The sequence below is a fragment of the Ovis canadensis genome, chromosome 17 (genome assembly GCF_042477335.2).
Source record: "Ovis canadensis isolate MfBH-ARS-UI-01 breed Bighorn chromosome 17, ARS-UI_OviCan_v2, whole genome shotgun sequence".
NCBI lineage: Eukaryota > Metazoa > Chordata > Mammalia > Artiodactyla > Bovidae > Ovis > Ovis canadensis.
The window spans coordinates 28,843,661-28,858,692 of NC_091261.1; the positions used below are offsets into that span (position 1 = coordinate 28,843,661).

Genomic DNA, 15,032 nt, shown 5'->3' on the forward strand with positions numbered 1-15,032 from the left:
ACAATCTTTGGCCTTAAAACACCAAGATTGCCCGTAGGGAATTCTCAGGGGACTAAACTCACCATTGGGTAAAGAGCATTTCCACTTACTCTTTGACTCCTGCTGAAACCTGTGTTCATCTGATCCTGGGGAAATGCCCCAGTCCATCTCCAGCATCCTGAGTGGGTTCTTTCTGTTTGAATCAAAGGTAAAACTTGAAAGAAGTGAAATTCTGTGTAAATTCTCACCTAATTCCGCTTTGTTCTCTGCTCTTTCTGCACATTGGGGGAGGCGGGGGTGGATAAAATCAAAGGCAAAAAATAAGGGGGAAAGTTGTATTAGAAATAATGGTATTATCTAATCATTTATTAGGTAGCAGTATTTCAGATTGCTATGATGTTCACAGGTCTGTGCCTCATTGCTGTGAGGGACACAACAGAGAAAAACACAGTTGCCTTCTCTCTTATAGATTATATATGTATTTGAGATAAGGCATGGATGAGAGAATTTAGAAGGAAGAATTACTTTGCGCTGTAAATGTTTAAACAAAAGGCATACATGTAAATAACCCTGTTTACACACTGCCCACTGTAGCCTTTGGCTGGTTGTATCTTATGCAAACTGTTACAAAATACCTAAGAAAATTTTAGATTTACATGAAGAGAGAAAAGACTATGAAAAGCTGGGAGTATTTAGGGAGCCAAGATCTCTAGATAAATAGGTTGATCTGTGTACATGGTGGTATGGTATAAACCAGAAAATAATTTGCCAATTTAATTCTAATCTTATGTATTTGAAAATAGGTGGTCTTAATGAATGACAGTTTAAAAATTACATATAACACTACCAGTTATTCATTTGTGGTTAAGGACATTTGGGACATAGAAAGTTAGGTAGGTTATTTTTAATAGTAGGGCCTTATTTTTATTTCTAGAGCTTTTAATATACTAATGTGCATTATAAATCTCCAAGAGATGATTACGTGCAGTTCTGAAAGTTAATTTGACTGTAGAACCCTTTTCCTACTGATGAATAACCTATTTGTCAAATAACATGATTTGGGACATGCTGCTTTATAAGAAAACAAGCCTTTGGGGACTAACTTTTCTATTAAGGAGTTGGGCTTTTGTGCTTGAATTTAGGAGACAGAGAAGATGTTGGGTCTTATTACTGACTGCATATTTTGTACATATAAATAGTATTTAAATTAAGAAATTAAGCTCTACTTTTAAATAGGATAGTGGTAAACTTAGTTTTAATTTTTGCCAAAACATACTTCTTATTGCTTAGAATTACCATAATGAAATCCTAGACTATGATAGCTATGCTTTTTCAAATATACATTAGGGCATTTTAATGTAGCTCTAGATAATCCTTGTTAATGAAGAGTAGAGACATCAGAAACCCCAGGTGTATGGCAATCACCAAATTAGTAATATTATACTTACTATTCCCAGTCTCATTCTTGATACTTCCCTTGCCTGCCAGTGTTCATCCTCCAGTGCTGAGGGTTGAACACAACACATTTCAGAAATACTCCTTCCTTTCTGTAGAGAAGTGTAGCTCTTGCTTTTCTATTCATTGTGGCTGTGGGACTGTCTGAGCGTGGCTTAGGGCAGAAGTGAGTGAGGAGAAACAAAAGGGGACAAACATTTCTTAGACATATAAAGCAATTACTTGGAAGATTTTTTTTTTCTTTTTAATCTTTATACCTGCACGCTGAGGTGGGGAAATTTATGCTTAAATTCTGGTGGATTGATTGGCTCAGAGCAGTAGAGAGTGTTTAAAATAATATTTTTTACTTTTCCTCATTTGAGCTCAAAGGGCTTCGCAGATTATCAGATCTTCTGCAATAGGTAGGTAAAGCTTTTTCTAACAATTCTGTAGAACAGAAAACAAAAGTTTATACTAGAATGTGTTTCCATTGCTACATTATTGGAAAAGGTTAGCAAATTGAGGCTGTGACCATGTAAATAATAGGTTAGTAGTACCTGACTTGCCATATACATTGATTTTACTATCAACGCAAAGAGGGGTCGCAGAGTCAGACACGACTGAGCGACTGAACCGCTGTAATTTATATTGCAGAAGTGCTTTTAATGTTCCTTTTAAAAGCAGCTTTTATATACACAGTATATTAATCCATAAATTAGTGTCTAGTTTCATAAATAATGTGTTACCAAAAAGCCTGCTATCACGTTTCTGTTATTTTTCCTGTTTTCCATGTATGGTTTCAATATGTTCTTTTTTCAGTTGGCCGTAAACCAAAGACCCAGCAGTCGCCAATTTCCAATGGGTCTCCTGACTTAGGTATAAAGAAGAAACCCAGAGAAGGAAAAGGTAATTTGGGGAGGGCTGTTTTGTAGGCGAGATGGATATATTTTTTTCCCCCCAGTCAAGTACATTTGTAGGAAAATTACTTCTAGTACGCACGGTAGTGCTGTCTTGGATTGTAATTCTTAATCAAGGGTGTATGAGCATCACATGGGGAGCTTTTTCAAACTTATCTCTGCCTGGTCCTCACCCAGTGAGATTCTGTAGGCATAGAGAAACTGTAGGGAGTGAAGCTGGGCAAGCATGTGGATTTGGAAAAGGCCCTAAGTGCAGTCTGATGCATACCTGTGTTGTTTTGGATGATGTGTGTATGTTTACACCCATCCTCGTGGAGAGTCAAATGGAGTCACTTACATTTGAGAAGGTTTACAAAACTAAGACTTCATTTCTGATACATACTTTCTTAACTGATAGAAGCAAGGTGAATTTACTTTTCCAACCAACACATTTCAGTCATGTCAGTAGGATGTCTAAACAAAAATTTGACGTATTTAAAAAAAAACTGATGTGTATATTGAATTTGTATATTCTCGTTAAAAGCAAAAAAAATAATAAGCCTTCTACATTGTCTGCTCTCTTAATTTGTTGGATTAAGTCTTTAATAAAAAAAATTAAGTCAGTAAATCTACCAAGAAATTTGGTTAGATTTTTAAAAATCAGTTCTGTAAACCTCCATTTACTTAGGAACTGTTACTCAGTTTGGGACAAGTTTAGGATAGTTTTATTTTCTTCTCCGTCTTTGGTTGTTTTACATTCCTAACATCTTAGATTTTATCTTTTAATTTGTATTGAAAACCTTAAAACTTTATTAGTAGTAAGTGTTAGAAATTTGAACTGTAAATATAGTTATTATTGTTTTTATAATTACTCCCATCATTAATGGTATCTCATATTCAAAGACCTTATGTTTACCATGAGAAAAAAATTTTCAGTCAAAATCATCTTTCATTAAAATTTGTTTTGTATTATTAAACCTGAGGCAATATGTTGTGTGAAGATTAAAGTCGTTACAGTCACACCTGGATTAAAAATCCAGTCAGTGCTTCCGTCTACTACAAGATTATGATGTCTGCATAGGCTCCATGAATACCTTGTCTGATAAAGAAGGCTTCTTGTTATGAATTCTGTTTTCCTTAAAGCCAGAAATAGAATTGTTCATTTTAACTTAGGGATGATAACTGGAGTGAAACTGTTAAGGATAATCTGAAGAATGTCAATGGGTCTAACTATAACTAATTCATTAGACACAGGAGCATTCAGATCCCTACTATGTACAAGGTATTGTCTGTTGTACAAAAATTTCTTCTAGAATGAGTTCTTATAATCTCCAGGTCATAGACAGAATAAAAATCCCCAGCTACACCTCTTGATTCAGTTGAGACTAATGTAGTTGAAAGTTGTGATTTAACACTGAGAGTCTTTAGGTATTGACACTGATGTAATAGGGCTTTGGAGATACAAATGTAATAACATTGTAAAGTTGAAGATTAATCTTTTTTAGGTCAAGAGAATGCACACAGGGCCCAACTATGGGTTAATGGATTTATTGAATTTTCGGGGAAATTACAGGATGAAAATGAAATGCTAGAGGAAGAGCATCAGTGTTTAGATTGAGTAGTGGAAGCCTCCCCACCCCAAGGTTCTTCTCATATAGCTTGTAACTTGGATCTGAATTTTTGACGATAGTAAAGGGTTAGTGAGCAGGAGTCTAGAGATGACCCAGTGGCTCAGTGGTGGCATATGTATTCTAATTTTCTTCTCAGGACTCTCTTCTATTCTTTCATCAGTTTACAAACCGTACCTAGAGGTTTATGGAGGGAATAAAGAAAAACAGCAGCCTGTCTTTAGTCTTCTCATAACACTGCCCACTACTCCTCCCCACCCTTCCAAAAAAAGAAAAGAGTGATGCTCTCTTCTTTTTGGGACTAAGTTCCTTATTTTACCTACCCACATTCCTTCCTTTCCTTCTGGTATGCAAATCTTAGCCATCTTCCAAGACTTAATGTCTTACCAATCCACTTTATTTTCACTCCTGAGATCCCAAACATTATTTTCTGTTGTTTAAAATTGTGCATGGCCTTATGATATAGTTTATATTGTTTCAAAACTGTTATTTATTTCTTGAATTGTTATTCACTAGACAACACAGTTTGACGCTGTACAAATGATTGATAATATAGTCAAGTATTTAATGGCAGACTCTTAGTACATTTGTTCTTTACCAGTAGTAAATTGATTTTTTTATTCAGCTTAAGTAAATACTTGCTTTTAGTTATGTTGATGAATTTTTAATCAGTGTCTATAATTGTTTTCAAAGGAAACACAACCTATTTGTGGGAGTTTCTTTTAGATCTACTTCAAGACAAAAATACTTGTCCTCGATACATTAAGTGGACTCAGAGAGAAAAAGGCATATTCAAGCTTGTGGATTCAAAGGCTGTCTCTAAGCTTTGGGGAAAGCATAAGAACAAGCCAGACATGAATTATGAAACTATGGGACGAGCTTTGAGGTAAGAACACTTACCTATCTCTTAATACTTAATACTGTCTATTAATACTTAAAGTGCATGAGAGTGCTCAGTTGTGTCTTAACTCTTTGCAACCCCATGAACTGTAGCCTGCCAGGCTCCTCTGTCCATGGAATTCTCCAGGCAAGAATATTGGATTAGGTTGCCATTTCTTCCTCCAGGGGATCTTTCTGACCCAGGGATCAAAACCAGGTCTCCTGTGTCTCCTGTAAGGTGGATTCTTTACCACTGAGCCACCTGGGAAACCTGATATTTAAAGAGAAGCTCTTAAAATCTCTTATTATAGCTTTTAATTTTAATTTGGGTGGATTTTCTAGAGGAGCTTCTTGGGTTTGGAGGCAGATTGAGAGAAAGGTTTAGTCTAGATGGCTAAAATTTGAACACTATTGGAAAATCCATTTGTGGAAAATGTGTGCCTTTAAGAAAATTAAACCCAAATATAATATAGTTTCCAAACTGTGAATTTGTTTTTTAGTTCCTGCAAATTTGTTATAATGGATTTATTGTGATACGAAAATTTTAAGTTTTGTCAGTTTGAGGAACCCACGTAACTTTGTAATGTACACGGCTTATTCTAATTAAGGGAATCTGTAAATGAACATAGTTTATGTGACAGTATTCACATATGCCACAAATTCATTTTTACTAAGTATGGTTTAGGCAATTTTTCCACATAATACCAAGTTGCTTTTATAACCTAAGTAAATCAGAACTAAATTGTTACCAGAATCTGTAAAATCCAGTTGTCCCTTAGTAGTATCTGAGGGGTATAGCTCCAGAACCCTCCTTGGATACGAGAAATTCATGCATGATCAAAATCCCTCATATAAAGTGGGGTAGTGTTTGCTTGTAACCCACTTATATCCCCCATATACTTTACATCATCTGTCGATGATATAATACCTAACACAGTATATATGCTATCTAAGTAGTTGCTATCACATGGCAAATCCAAGGTTTGCTGCTTGGAACTCTTGTGGAAATTTTTTCTCTTTGAGCATTTTCAATCTGTGGTTGGTTAAATCCATGGATGAGGAACTCATAGATATGGAGGGCCAACTGTACAATAATATATTCTGTATTTAGGTTAAATGCCTTGCTTTAATAAAAACAGTGAGCTTTTAGCTAATTCACAGATGTCAAGGTTATAGGACATATGGTACCAAGTTCTAATTTCATAGCTACTTCAAATTCTTACCTTTTGAATGGAGTCCCACCTTACCTCTTACTAGAGTAAGTCAGTGTTTCTGTTAGCATCTCTTCACGGTATTTTTGTTTGGGGATTGTGGAGGGGCAAACATAATATACTTGACTTATTTAATACTTTTTCCTTACAGATATTATTACCAAAGGGGTATCCTTGCAAAAGTTGAAGGACAGAGGCTTGTATATCAGTTCAAGGATATGCCCAAAAACATAGTGGTCATAGATGATGACAAAAGTGAAACCTGTAGTGAAGATTTAGCAGCAGCTACGGATGAAAAATCATTAGAACGAGTATCATTGTCTGCAGAAAGTCTCTTAAAAGCAGCAACTTCTGTTCGTGGTGGGAAAAACTCATCTCCTCTAAACTGCTCCAGAGCAGAGAAGGGTGTAGCTAGAGTTGTGAACATCACTCCCCCTGGTCATGACACTTCACCCAGGTCTCCCACTACTACCACATCTGTATCAGCAACAGCAGCCCCAAGGTAAGTGAGGGAAACCAGTAGTTGTCATGTATTTAGTTTTTAGAAAACTCTTTGGCAAAACTGGGACTTTCCTTTTTTTAATATTTGCATTCTAAGAACTGACTCTTTGTCAAGACTTTGAAAAGTGCTTGGTATTTTTAAATGTACTAATTAAAATATTCTTCTTAAAGTAGATGTCTTTTCTTACTTGAATTGATTTTTATGATTTTATAGATGGAATTTAATATAGGCTTTTAAATATATATATAAATATATTCAGCTTATGTTTAAATATATTCATCTCATGTTTTTAAAATACATTCATCTCATGTTACTGCATGCTGTAAACTTCAGAGCTTTTCGGAACATCTGTAAAGTTGGGCCCACTAGTTTTACATATGCTGGATTTGCGTTCATCTTTTTCTCTCTCTCAAAGAGACCTATTTAATAATTGAGCATGGCATATAATCAAAGTTATTTTTTTTAATCAACCAGGACAGTTCGTGTGGCAATGCAAGTACCTGTTGTAATGACATCGTTGGGCCAGAAAATTTCGACTGTGGCAGTTCAGTCAGTTAATGCAGGTGCACCGTTAATAACCAGCTCTAGTCCGACAACAGCAGCCTCTCCAAAGGTAGTTATTCAGACAATCCCTACTGTGATGCCAGCCTCTACTGAAAATGGAGACAAAATCACCATGCAGCCTGCCAAAATTATTACCATCCCAGCCACGCAACTTGCACAGTGTCAACTGCAGACAAAGTCGAATCTGACTGGATCAGGAAGCATTAACATTGTGGGCACCCCACTGGCTGTGAGAGCACTTACCCCCGTTTCAATAGCTCACGGGGCCCCTGTGATGAGACTATCAGTGCCTCCTCAGCAGGCATCTGGCCAGACTCCTCCCCGGGTTATCAGCGCAGTCATAAAAGGGCCAGAGGTTAAATCAGAAGCAGTGGCGAAAAAGCAGGAACATGATGTGAAAACTTTGCAGCTGGTACAAGAAGACAAACCGGCAGATGGAAATAAGACAGTGACCCACGTAGTGGTTGTTAGTGCGCCCTCAGCTCTTGCCCTTCCTGTGACAATGAAAACGGAAGGACTGGTAGCGTGTGAGAAATGAAGCTGCAGTGCTCCCGGGGACGCTAGGGTGTTAGTGCCGGTCCTGATACGAGTGCTTGCAAGGGGGTCATCGACAGAAGTCAGAAGACTTTAAAACACTTCTAATGCATTTAAGAAACAATCAAACTTACTGGAAATAAATTACCTATCCCATGTTTCAGTGGGAAATGAACTACATATTGAGATGCTGACAGAAAACTGCCTCTTACAGTAGAAACAACTGAACCCGCCAATAAGGAAAAGGACTGAAAGGGACCAAGCAGCTCACTACAATATCAAGTTACACTAAGACTTGGAACACTACCACTGTAAGAGGTTACACAGTTTTCAGTGGGGAGGGATTGGGATGGGTGATCTTGTCGTTACATATAGCAATTTTTGATGCATTTTATATGCATACCAGCAATTATTACTGTGTTCACACAGAACTCACTTAACTGGTGCTATGTGAAAACTGCTAATATAGGTATTTTAGAATGTGAATTGAAGAATGGATCCAAAAGCTTCAGAAAGAGGTTAGCAAAAAAGATCTAGTGCGTTTTTTTTTTTTTTAAATCATATAGCTTAAGCTGATTTAAAACAAAGGCCTTAGACTAATTTTCGGTTTTCTTTATTGAAATAAGCTAATGGCTTGTTTGTGTAAAGCTTTTTTATTAAAAGAAAAATTTTAAAAATCTTGTACCTAGCACAGTATTGTTATAGAATTTACATGTAACATTTTATATGGTAGTTTAAGTCTGTCAGTTTCTTAATTGTGGACAAATTTAACAGTTGGCTCTGGCCTTTTGCTGTAACACGCCTGTTTGTCGCTCACTCAGCCCTGGCATCTGTGCAGACATACCCGTTTCAGTTCTGCTGTCACTCGGAAGTTAAGGCTCAGCATGATTTTTGTCAGGTAACTCTAATACCTGGAGTTTTCTTTCTTCCTTTTTTTTTTTTAGTTGAAGTTTAAGAGGGAAAGTACCAGTGTTCAGATTTGAACTATAATAGTTTGTATATTCAACATTTGAAGTATATTCTATTTTGTTGTACTCTTGTTTCAAAGTGTATTCAAGTAGGTTTTCTGAAATATAGAAATGAAATTTACCTTGTGTTTTGGTCTCTGGTGATATTTATAACAATATTCAAAAGCTACTATATATAAACATGTTGGTTTAGTTAAGAAGTAATAGAAGTCCTATTTTCCCTTCCCAACTGCTGCGTGAAGAAATTGTTTTGTTCCATTACATTAATATTTGGCAAATAACCTGCATGTTTCCACTTCCTAATTACTGTCATGTAATTATTATAATGTTCTACTTACCCTAATGAATTTACTATTTTAGTGTTGGCCACACTTAAATAATTTATATTTCAAATCAGACCATTTGTTTCTCAATCAGACCTTTAGTGGGTGAGGAAGAACACATAATACTCTAGCCCTTTTAGAAACTGGCGGGACCAGAGGAACCTCATTTTACACCAAACTAGGTCCTGTAACTCCATATAATAATGCTCTTTCTACTACAAAGAAAAGTTGTCTATTTTTACATCTTTTAGAAATTTAAATAAACTGATGCTTAATATTTGTGGCCTTTAATTGTGCATTTGGTTAGACACTACTTAGGTTGACAGATTTTTATAACAGCTCCCTTTGTAATCATTTATCTTTTCCATAAACATACTTGATGGTACTTTTTAATAAAATCTCAAAGAAAAACTCATTGATTCTTATCCCTTTTGGGGTTAATCTCAAACTCTGCCTCCTCTTAAAACATTTCCTAAATATTTCATGTTTCAAAATCTGTATCATATGCCTTGACACATAACTTGCATAGCAGTTTCAGTTTTTGAGTTATATCTCACGTAATATTCTTCTAGGGCAAAGAAGTCACATGAAAAAGCATTAGTCATACAGTCGTGTCCAATTCCTTGCGACACCATGGACTGTATAGCCCGCCAGGCTCCTCTGTCCATGGGGTTTTCTAGGCAAGAATAGTGGAGTGCATTGCCATTTTCTTCTCCAGGAGATCTTCCCAACCCAAGGATTGAACTCAGGTCTCCTGCATTGCAGACAGAGTCTTTACCATCTGCGCCACCAGGGAAGCCCAAGAAGTCACATGGAAGATAGCTAATGAGACATATTTTAAATGTGCATTTCTTTTCCACCTATGCTGTATTACTAATCGGTTTTCATTAGGCTAAGCCAAGGCTGCTTGCTCACCTCTACCACTCTACCTTAACATTTTATGGGTCTCTTGCAGAGTGAGTTCACCTAAAGGTCTCGATTTTGTTGACAGTATGTAATGACGAGATTATTTCCTCTGATGGGAACTGTCAGTGGTATGGTTTTTAATTGCAACCCTTCTGTTAATCATTATAATTTGTATTTCCATTTTGTGTCCATTGTAACAAAACCACATAGCAATGACTTGATGCCACTACATTTTGCAGTCTGGCCAGGCTTTTGAACAGTGAATCAGCAGTCAGCCCATTTATTCTTTGGGTCATCTTCCAGCAGCAGTTTCAGCCTTTGACCACCATCCTGCTTACCAGCTGGCCAGTATACTTTATAGAGAAAATTGAGGTCTGAGCTGTGAACTCCATTTCTGGACCGCTTGCTGTAAGAGCATCTCCTTATTCCAGCATCCGTCTGAACACCTGCCTTGTACTCAATACCTCCTCCCCTTTCACAATTCCTTGGTTTCTTTGTTCCAATAGCCTGTCATTCTTCAGAAGCTTGCAGTTAATTCTGGCTTAGAAAACGTTCCCGCTGAGGTCTCCAGGAACCCAGTAGTCAAATCCAGCAGATACTTCATTTTTCCACGTGATCGGCCTACTTCTTAAAACTCCCTTTTGTTTTCCTGTGATACCACTCTTGTAGTGTACTTCCTGCCTGACTTTTGTTTTCTGGTCAGCTTTCCCATTTAAAGGTGGTACTTAACCATGGGGTTTTTTCCTTTATAGAATAGTTGTATTTACTATTATGGTTTTGCTTGAATGTAACTGTTCAATAATCTCATCCATGCATATGGTTTTTACTATCAAATCTATTGTCTTAGGCTAGTCTTAAGATGGGTTTAATTTCCTACTGGGTATTTCTTCCTGAATGTCCAATTGAAATCTCTTCTAAAATCTGTCCTCTTAGCTCAATAAATGACACTACCAGCAACCAGTTCCTCTTGCCAGAAGAAACCTGAAGGCCATTCTAGACACTTGACTTCCAGCATCCAATCTGTCACCAAGTCCTATTGACGGTTCATTCTAAATAACTTCCTTTCCCATCCTCCCTACCTTACTGCTTTGTCGTCTCAAGCCTCTCTCTACTGTTTTCCATGCTACCAGTTGAGTTTCTAAAATGAGTATTTTCATCAACTTCGTTGTGACTGCATTAAATTCTTCAGTGCATCTTGTGCTAAAAAGATAAAAAACCCAAAGTCCTTTGATCTGGCATCTGCCTACATTCCCAGGTCTTAACTCTCTTGACTCTCCTATTTTAGGCATCTCCAGGCTATAGACCCACTGACATATATTTTCCCAAATATTTCCAGTATCTGCACCTTTGTTGAGCCATGCCATTGATGGCTTCTCTCTGGACCACTCTCTCTCCACCTGAATTTGAAGTGAAGGTGACAGACAGCAAAATATTTCTGAAAGAGGCTTGGAAGCCATTCAAGGTGAGGGGTAGTCTACTCTGAGTGAACTCTGAGAAAAGATTGAAAAACATCAAGTATATAAAGGGCTAGGAGAGGAAAAGTAATCAGCAAGTGGTGATCAAGGATTGTTCACAGAAAGGCAACAGGATACATGAGGTCACATTTCAAGGTATGGTGGGAACACTATCAAGTGTACCAGGGAGGGCCAAGCAAGTCAGGTCAAAGAAAAAGCCACCAAAATTGATGCAGTGACAATAAAGAGGCAGTTCCATTAGGGGGATGACTGAAACCAGAACGTAAGGGACACAGCACCTGGTTCATTATCAGCCACTCTGACCCCGGTATGCAAATGAGTCAGGTTTAACAATAACAATATTTGGGCTTATAAAGTACCTATCCCGTCCTTTAAGCCTCCTGGTCTACTTCATGTGAGGACATCACATACGTGATCTATTTTAGAGCACACTTTGGGGAGGCCAGAGGAGCCCTACCTTCGGTTCCGCAGCCATTCCAGCAACCCTTCCCTTTTCATGGCTTTTCACTGTTCATAGTACAAAGTCCTCCATACTTGCGGTTCACCTGTCCTTCAGTCCCTCCCTTATCATCCTCCTCCACACTTAGAGCTTGGCCAGTCCTCGTGAGAGTAAGACCCTCTTTCCCCACCTTTGCAAGTACACTGACCTGCCTCCTGAATCACACCAGAAACCTCTGAAACACAAGCGCAGCAGGGAGACTCGCATGCACACTTCGTTTCACTAGGCTGCACTTCGAAGATACTCTGCTTTACAGATGGAAGATCTGTGGCAACGCTGATGTCAGCGTGTGTCTGTCACCGTCCGTATTCCAACAGCGTTTGCTCAGTTTCACCTTTTTGATAGTATTCAGATTTTAAACCCTCCTCCTTTAGCAAAAAATAAGTCACTGAAGGCTTAGATGATGACTAGAGTTAATATAAGTATTTTTGAATTACGGTACATAGTTTTCTTTTTTTTGGAGATCATATTATTGCACTTAATAGACTAATGTCATGCAAATGTCACTTCTGTGTTCACTGGGACACCAAAAATTCACATGATGCTTGCTTTATTGAGGTGCTTATTTATTGTAGTGGTCTGGAACCAAACCCCCAATATCTTTGGGTACACTGTATTTGATTTGACGTATATGTACTTCACTTTTTATGTACCTATAGCTATCTTTTTAAACACTGCACTTCAGCAGTAATGCTCTGGGTTCAGGACTTAATAAATAAATGATATATTACAACTTCCAAGTGAGAACTTAGAAAAACATGAATATTTAATGCAAAATGCTTAAAATCTTATTTTACAAGGTTTTAATGACATGATAAGTGCATGAAAGGTGGGTACTAAACTGTTCTACAGAATCTGCAAATTACTTGGGTTGTAGGACATGAATTCACTGAAACTGGTAACTTTGCTGCATGTTGGAAATCACCTCGGAAGATTTTAAAATACTATTGCCCATGTCACATCCCATATCACTTAAATTATGATGTGTGGAAGGGGGAGCCAGGCATTGGTATTAAAAAAAAAAATCTCAGTGTGATTTCATTGTGCAGCCAGGTTTGGGCACCTCTGTCACAACTTGTACATTTAGACATCTCTTAATCTAAGCTTTTCTAAAATGTTCAGCAGAAAAAGGTAGTTTAGGATATTATATACTTTGTATTTCATTGATTCTAAAGCTGTTTTCTTACATTTTAACGTCTAACTAGGATGAATTTCTTTTAATTCTTGAAAGACTATACTTAGAGTGTACTTAAATGTACTTAAAGAGTACACTACGTCAGTACCTTGTTCTTTAAAAGAAATTAACTTTCAGAAAGCCATATATTAAGTGCCACGAATGCTACCATCGTTAGAAAAAATACTTTTCAATTGCTTCTTGGAGCAGAACCTAAATTTTTAAACATACTTAACTAGGGACACAGATGGTAAATCTCTGATGGCTGCAATTCAGGAGACCTGGGTTCGATCCCTAGAGAAGGGCATGGCAACCCACCCTAGGATTCTTGCCTGGAGAATCCCATGGACAGAGGAGCCTAGCAGGCTACAGTCCATGGGGTTGCACAGAGTCGGACACGACTGAGTGACAAACACAAGGACAAGAATAAGAGATAAATTTTCCTACCAAGGAAGGTTTTCATTTTAGAAAGTGAAGTCACTTGAGATTAAGAAACTGATGTGAATTAAGCTAGGTAGGTACTGCCATACCTGGCAAAACGAAACCTTCAGAGAACTGGATATCCAAACTGTTCCAAAAAGTTTCAAAAATATTTTTGAGCAGTGGCAGCAGTTAACTCAAATTGTCTTGAAGTGTAAATCAGTTTTAATGGTTTTAAGAAACCCAAGAGATTCCCTGGTCTATTCCCTGTATTGTAAATAAACTAAAGTTCAGAAAAACTTGACTCAGTTTCAGTTCAGCTAATCAGTGGCAGACCTAGAGACAGAACTTCTCTGGCCTTAACCTCTTCCCTCCCATCTACAAAACGGCAGGGCTTGGGGTAGAACAAGCTTAGTGTCTGAATAAGTCTGTCTCACCATGCAGTGATCCCTGCTCTCACAAACTTAAATAGTAAAATGCTGCAGAATTTTGCTGGGTGTTCTCTTCAGGTTTACCAATCTGAGATGTCAGGGGTATCCCGTAACCAGCTTTCCGTCATCTCTCCTGACTGGTGTTTTCTCCCTGTGATGCAGGACTCTGCAATTATATTCCAGCATTTTAATGTGGTCTACATCTAGAAGCCTGAATCTGCTCAATGTGGCAGTTTAGACTCTGGTTTAGATTAAAAAAACAAAAAACTTGATAGTTTATATATTGTAAAAACAAATGAAAGTCAACAAAAATAAGCAGATGAAAGAAAGACAATGACATGAAGAAAAAAGCAGGACAGCAAAAGGAAATGGAATACATGCTACAGAATGTCACACAGTAATTAAAATCCAAATGTAAGGTTTGGTTTTGAATGTCTCAGCAGCCAAAGCAAACAGGAATTCATCCTGAGATTTCATCTTGGTTTACCAGTTCAGTTCAGTCGCTCAGTCGTGTCCGACTCTACCAGTAGCAGCCTAGAAACAGCAAGGCTTCTCCTAACATTCTGTCAAGATGAATGGATGCAACTACGTCCTAATGAATAGTTTCTTAGAGGTGAGCTTTCCACAGACATCTGGTCTGTGGAACAAAGGTCCTGGAGTTGTGGCTGTTGTTTCATCTCTCAAAGGCAGGTATTTCTACTCTACAAATCAGAGTAGGGTTGACATCCTCTCCTGAAATTGAATCACTAACCTACAACCTTCCATCTGTCTGGAGAAACGGGGGTGAAAAAAATCTTGCCACTCCAACAGTCCCTCACCTATTTGGGTCTAAATTTCTATTAACACTCTCTGCCCTTTCAAATGGAAGGATTAAGAGTGGCTTGTTAGGACACGAATACGCTAGGACATCAGGTACAGTGCCTTTTTCGCTTTGAGCCCTAAGCACTAACTTTAACCTTAAATCTTTACTCGATGACTTACCTAAAATTTACAGTATTGTTTTACAAACATCTGACAAATCTGAGATTGACAAGGTAGGTGTGTTGCTACACTCTGGATGAGAAAATTGAGGCCCTAGGGACTGTCACACTGGTCACAGCTAAGTCCTTTTACTTACAGCCCATGCCCTTCTGCAGAATTTGCTTTTATAAGCCCAGCTCCAGACCTCTTGCCATTCCAGTATCCAACCACCCTAGATAAAAGCCTGCC

General features: G+C 37.8%; 1 protein-coding gene across 21 annotated transcripts in view; it reads left to right on the forward strand.

Moving 5' to 3' along the window:
• Positions 1-8,716, forward strand: part of ELF2 (E74 like ETS transcription factor 2) — a 97,453-nt gene extending 88,737 nt beyond the window's left edge. For 12 of the 21 annotated variants that reach the window (XM_069557080.1, XM_069557067.1, XM_069557070.1 and 9 more), the window contains 5 exons: positions 1,797-1,835; positions 2,233-2,319; positions 4,631-4,823; positions 6,179-6,529; positions 7,004-8,716. In XM_069557080.1, the coding sequence (XP_069413181.1) occupies positions 1,797-1,835; positions 2,233-2,319; positions 4,631-4,823; positions 6,179-6,529; positions 7,004-7,631 (1,298 nt within the window). In that variant the 3' untranslated portion in view covers positions 7,632-8,716. The remainder of the gene's footprint in view (positions 1-1,796; positions 1,836-2,232; positions 2,320-4,630; positions 4,824-6,178; positions 6,530-7,003) is intronic. The other 9 variants (XM_069557072.1, XM_069557074.1, XM_069557081.1 and 6 more) reach the window with 1 other exon arrangement.
• Positions 8,717-15,032: the final 6,316 nt, after the last annotated feature.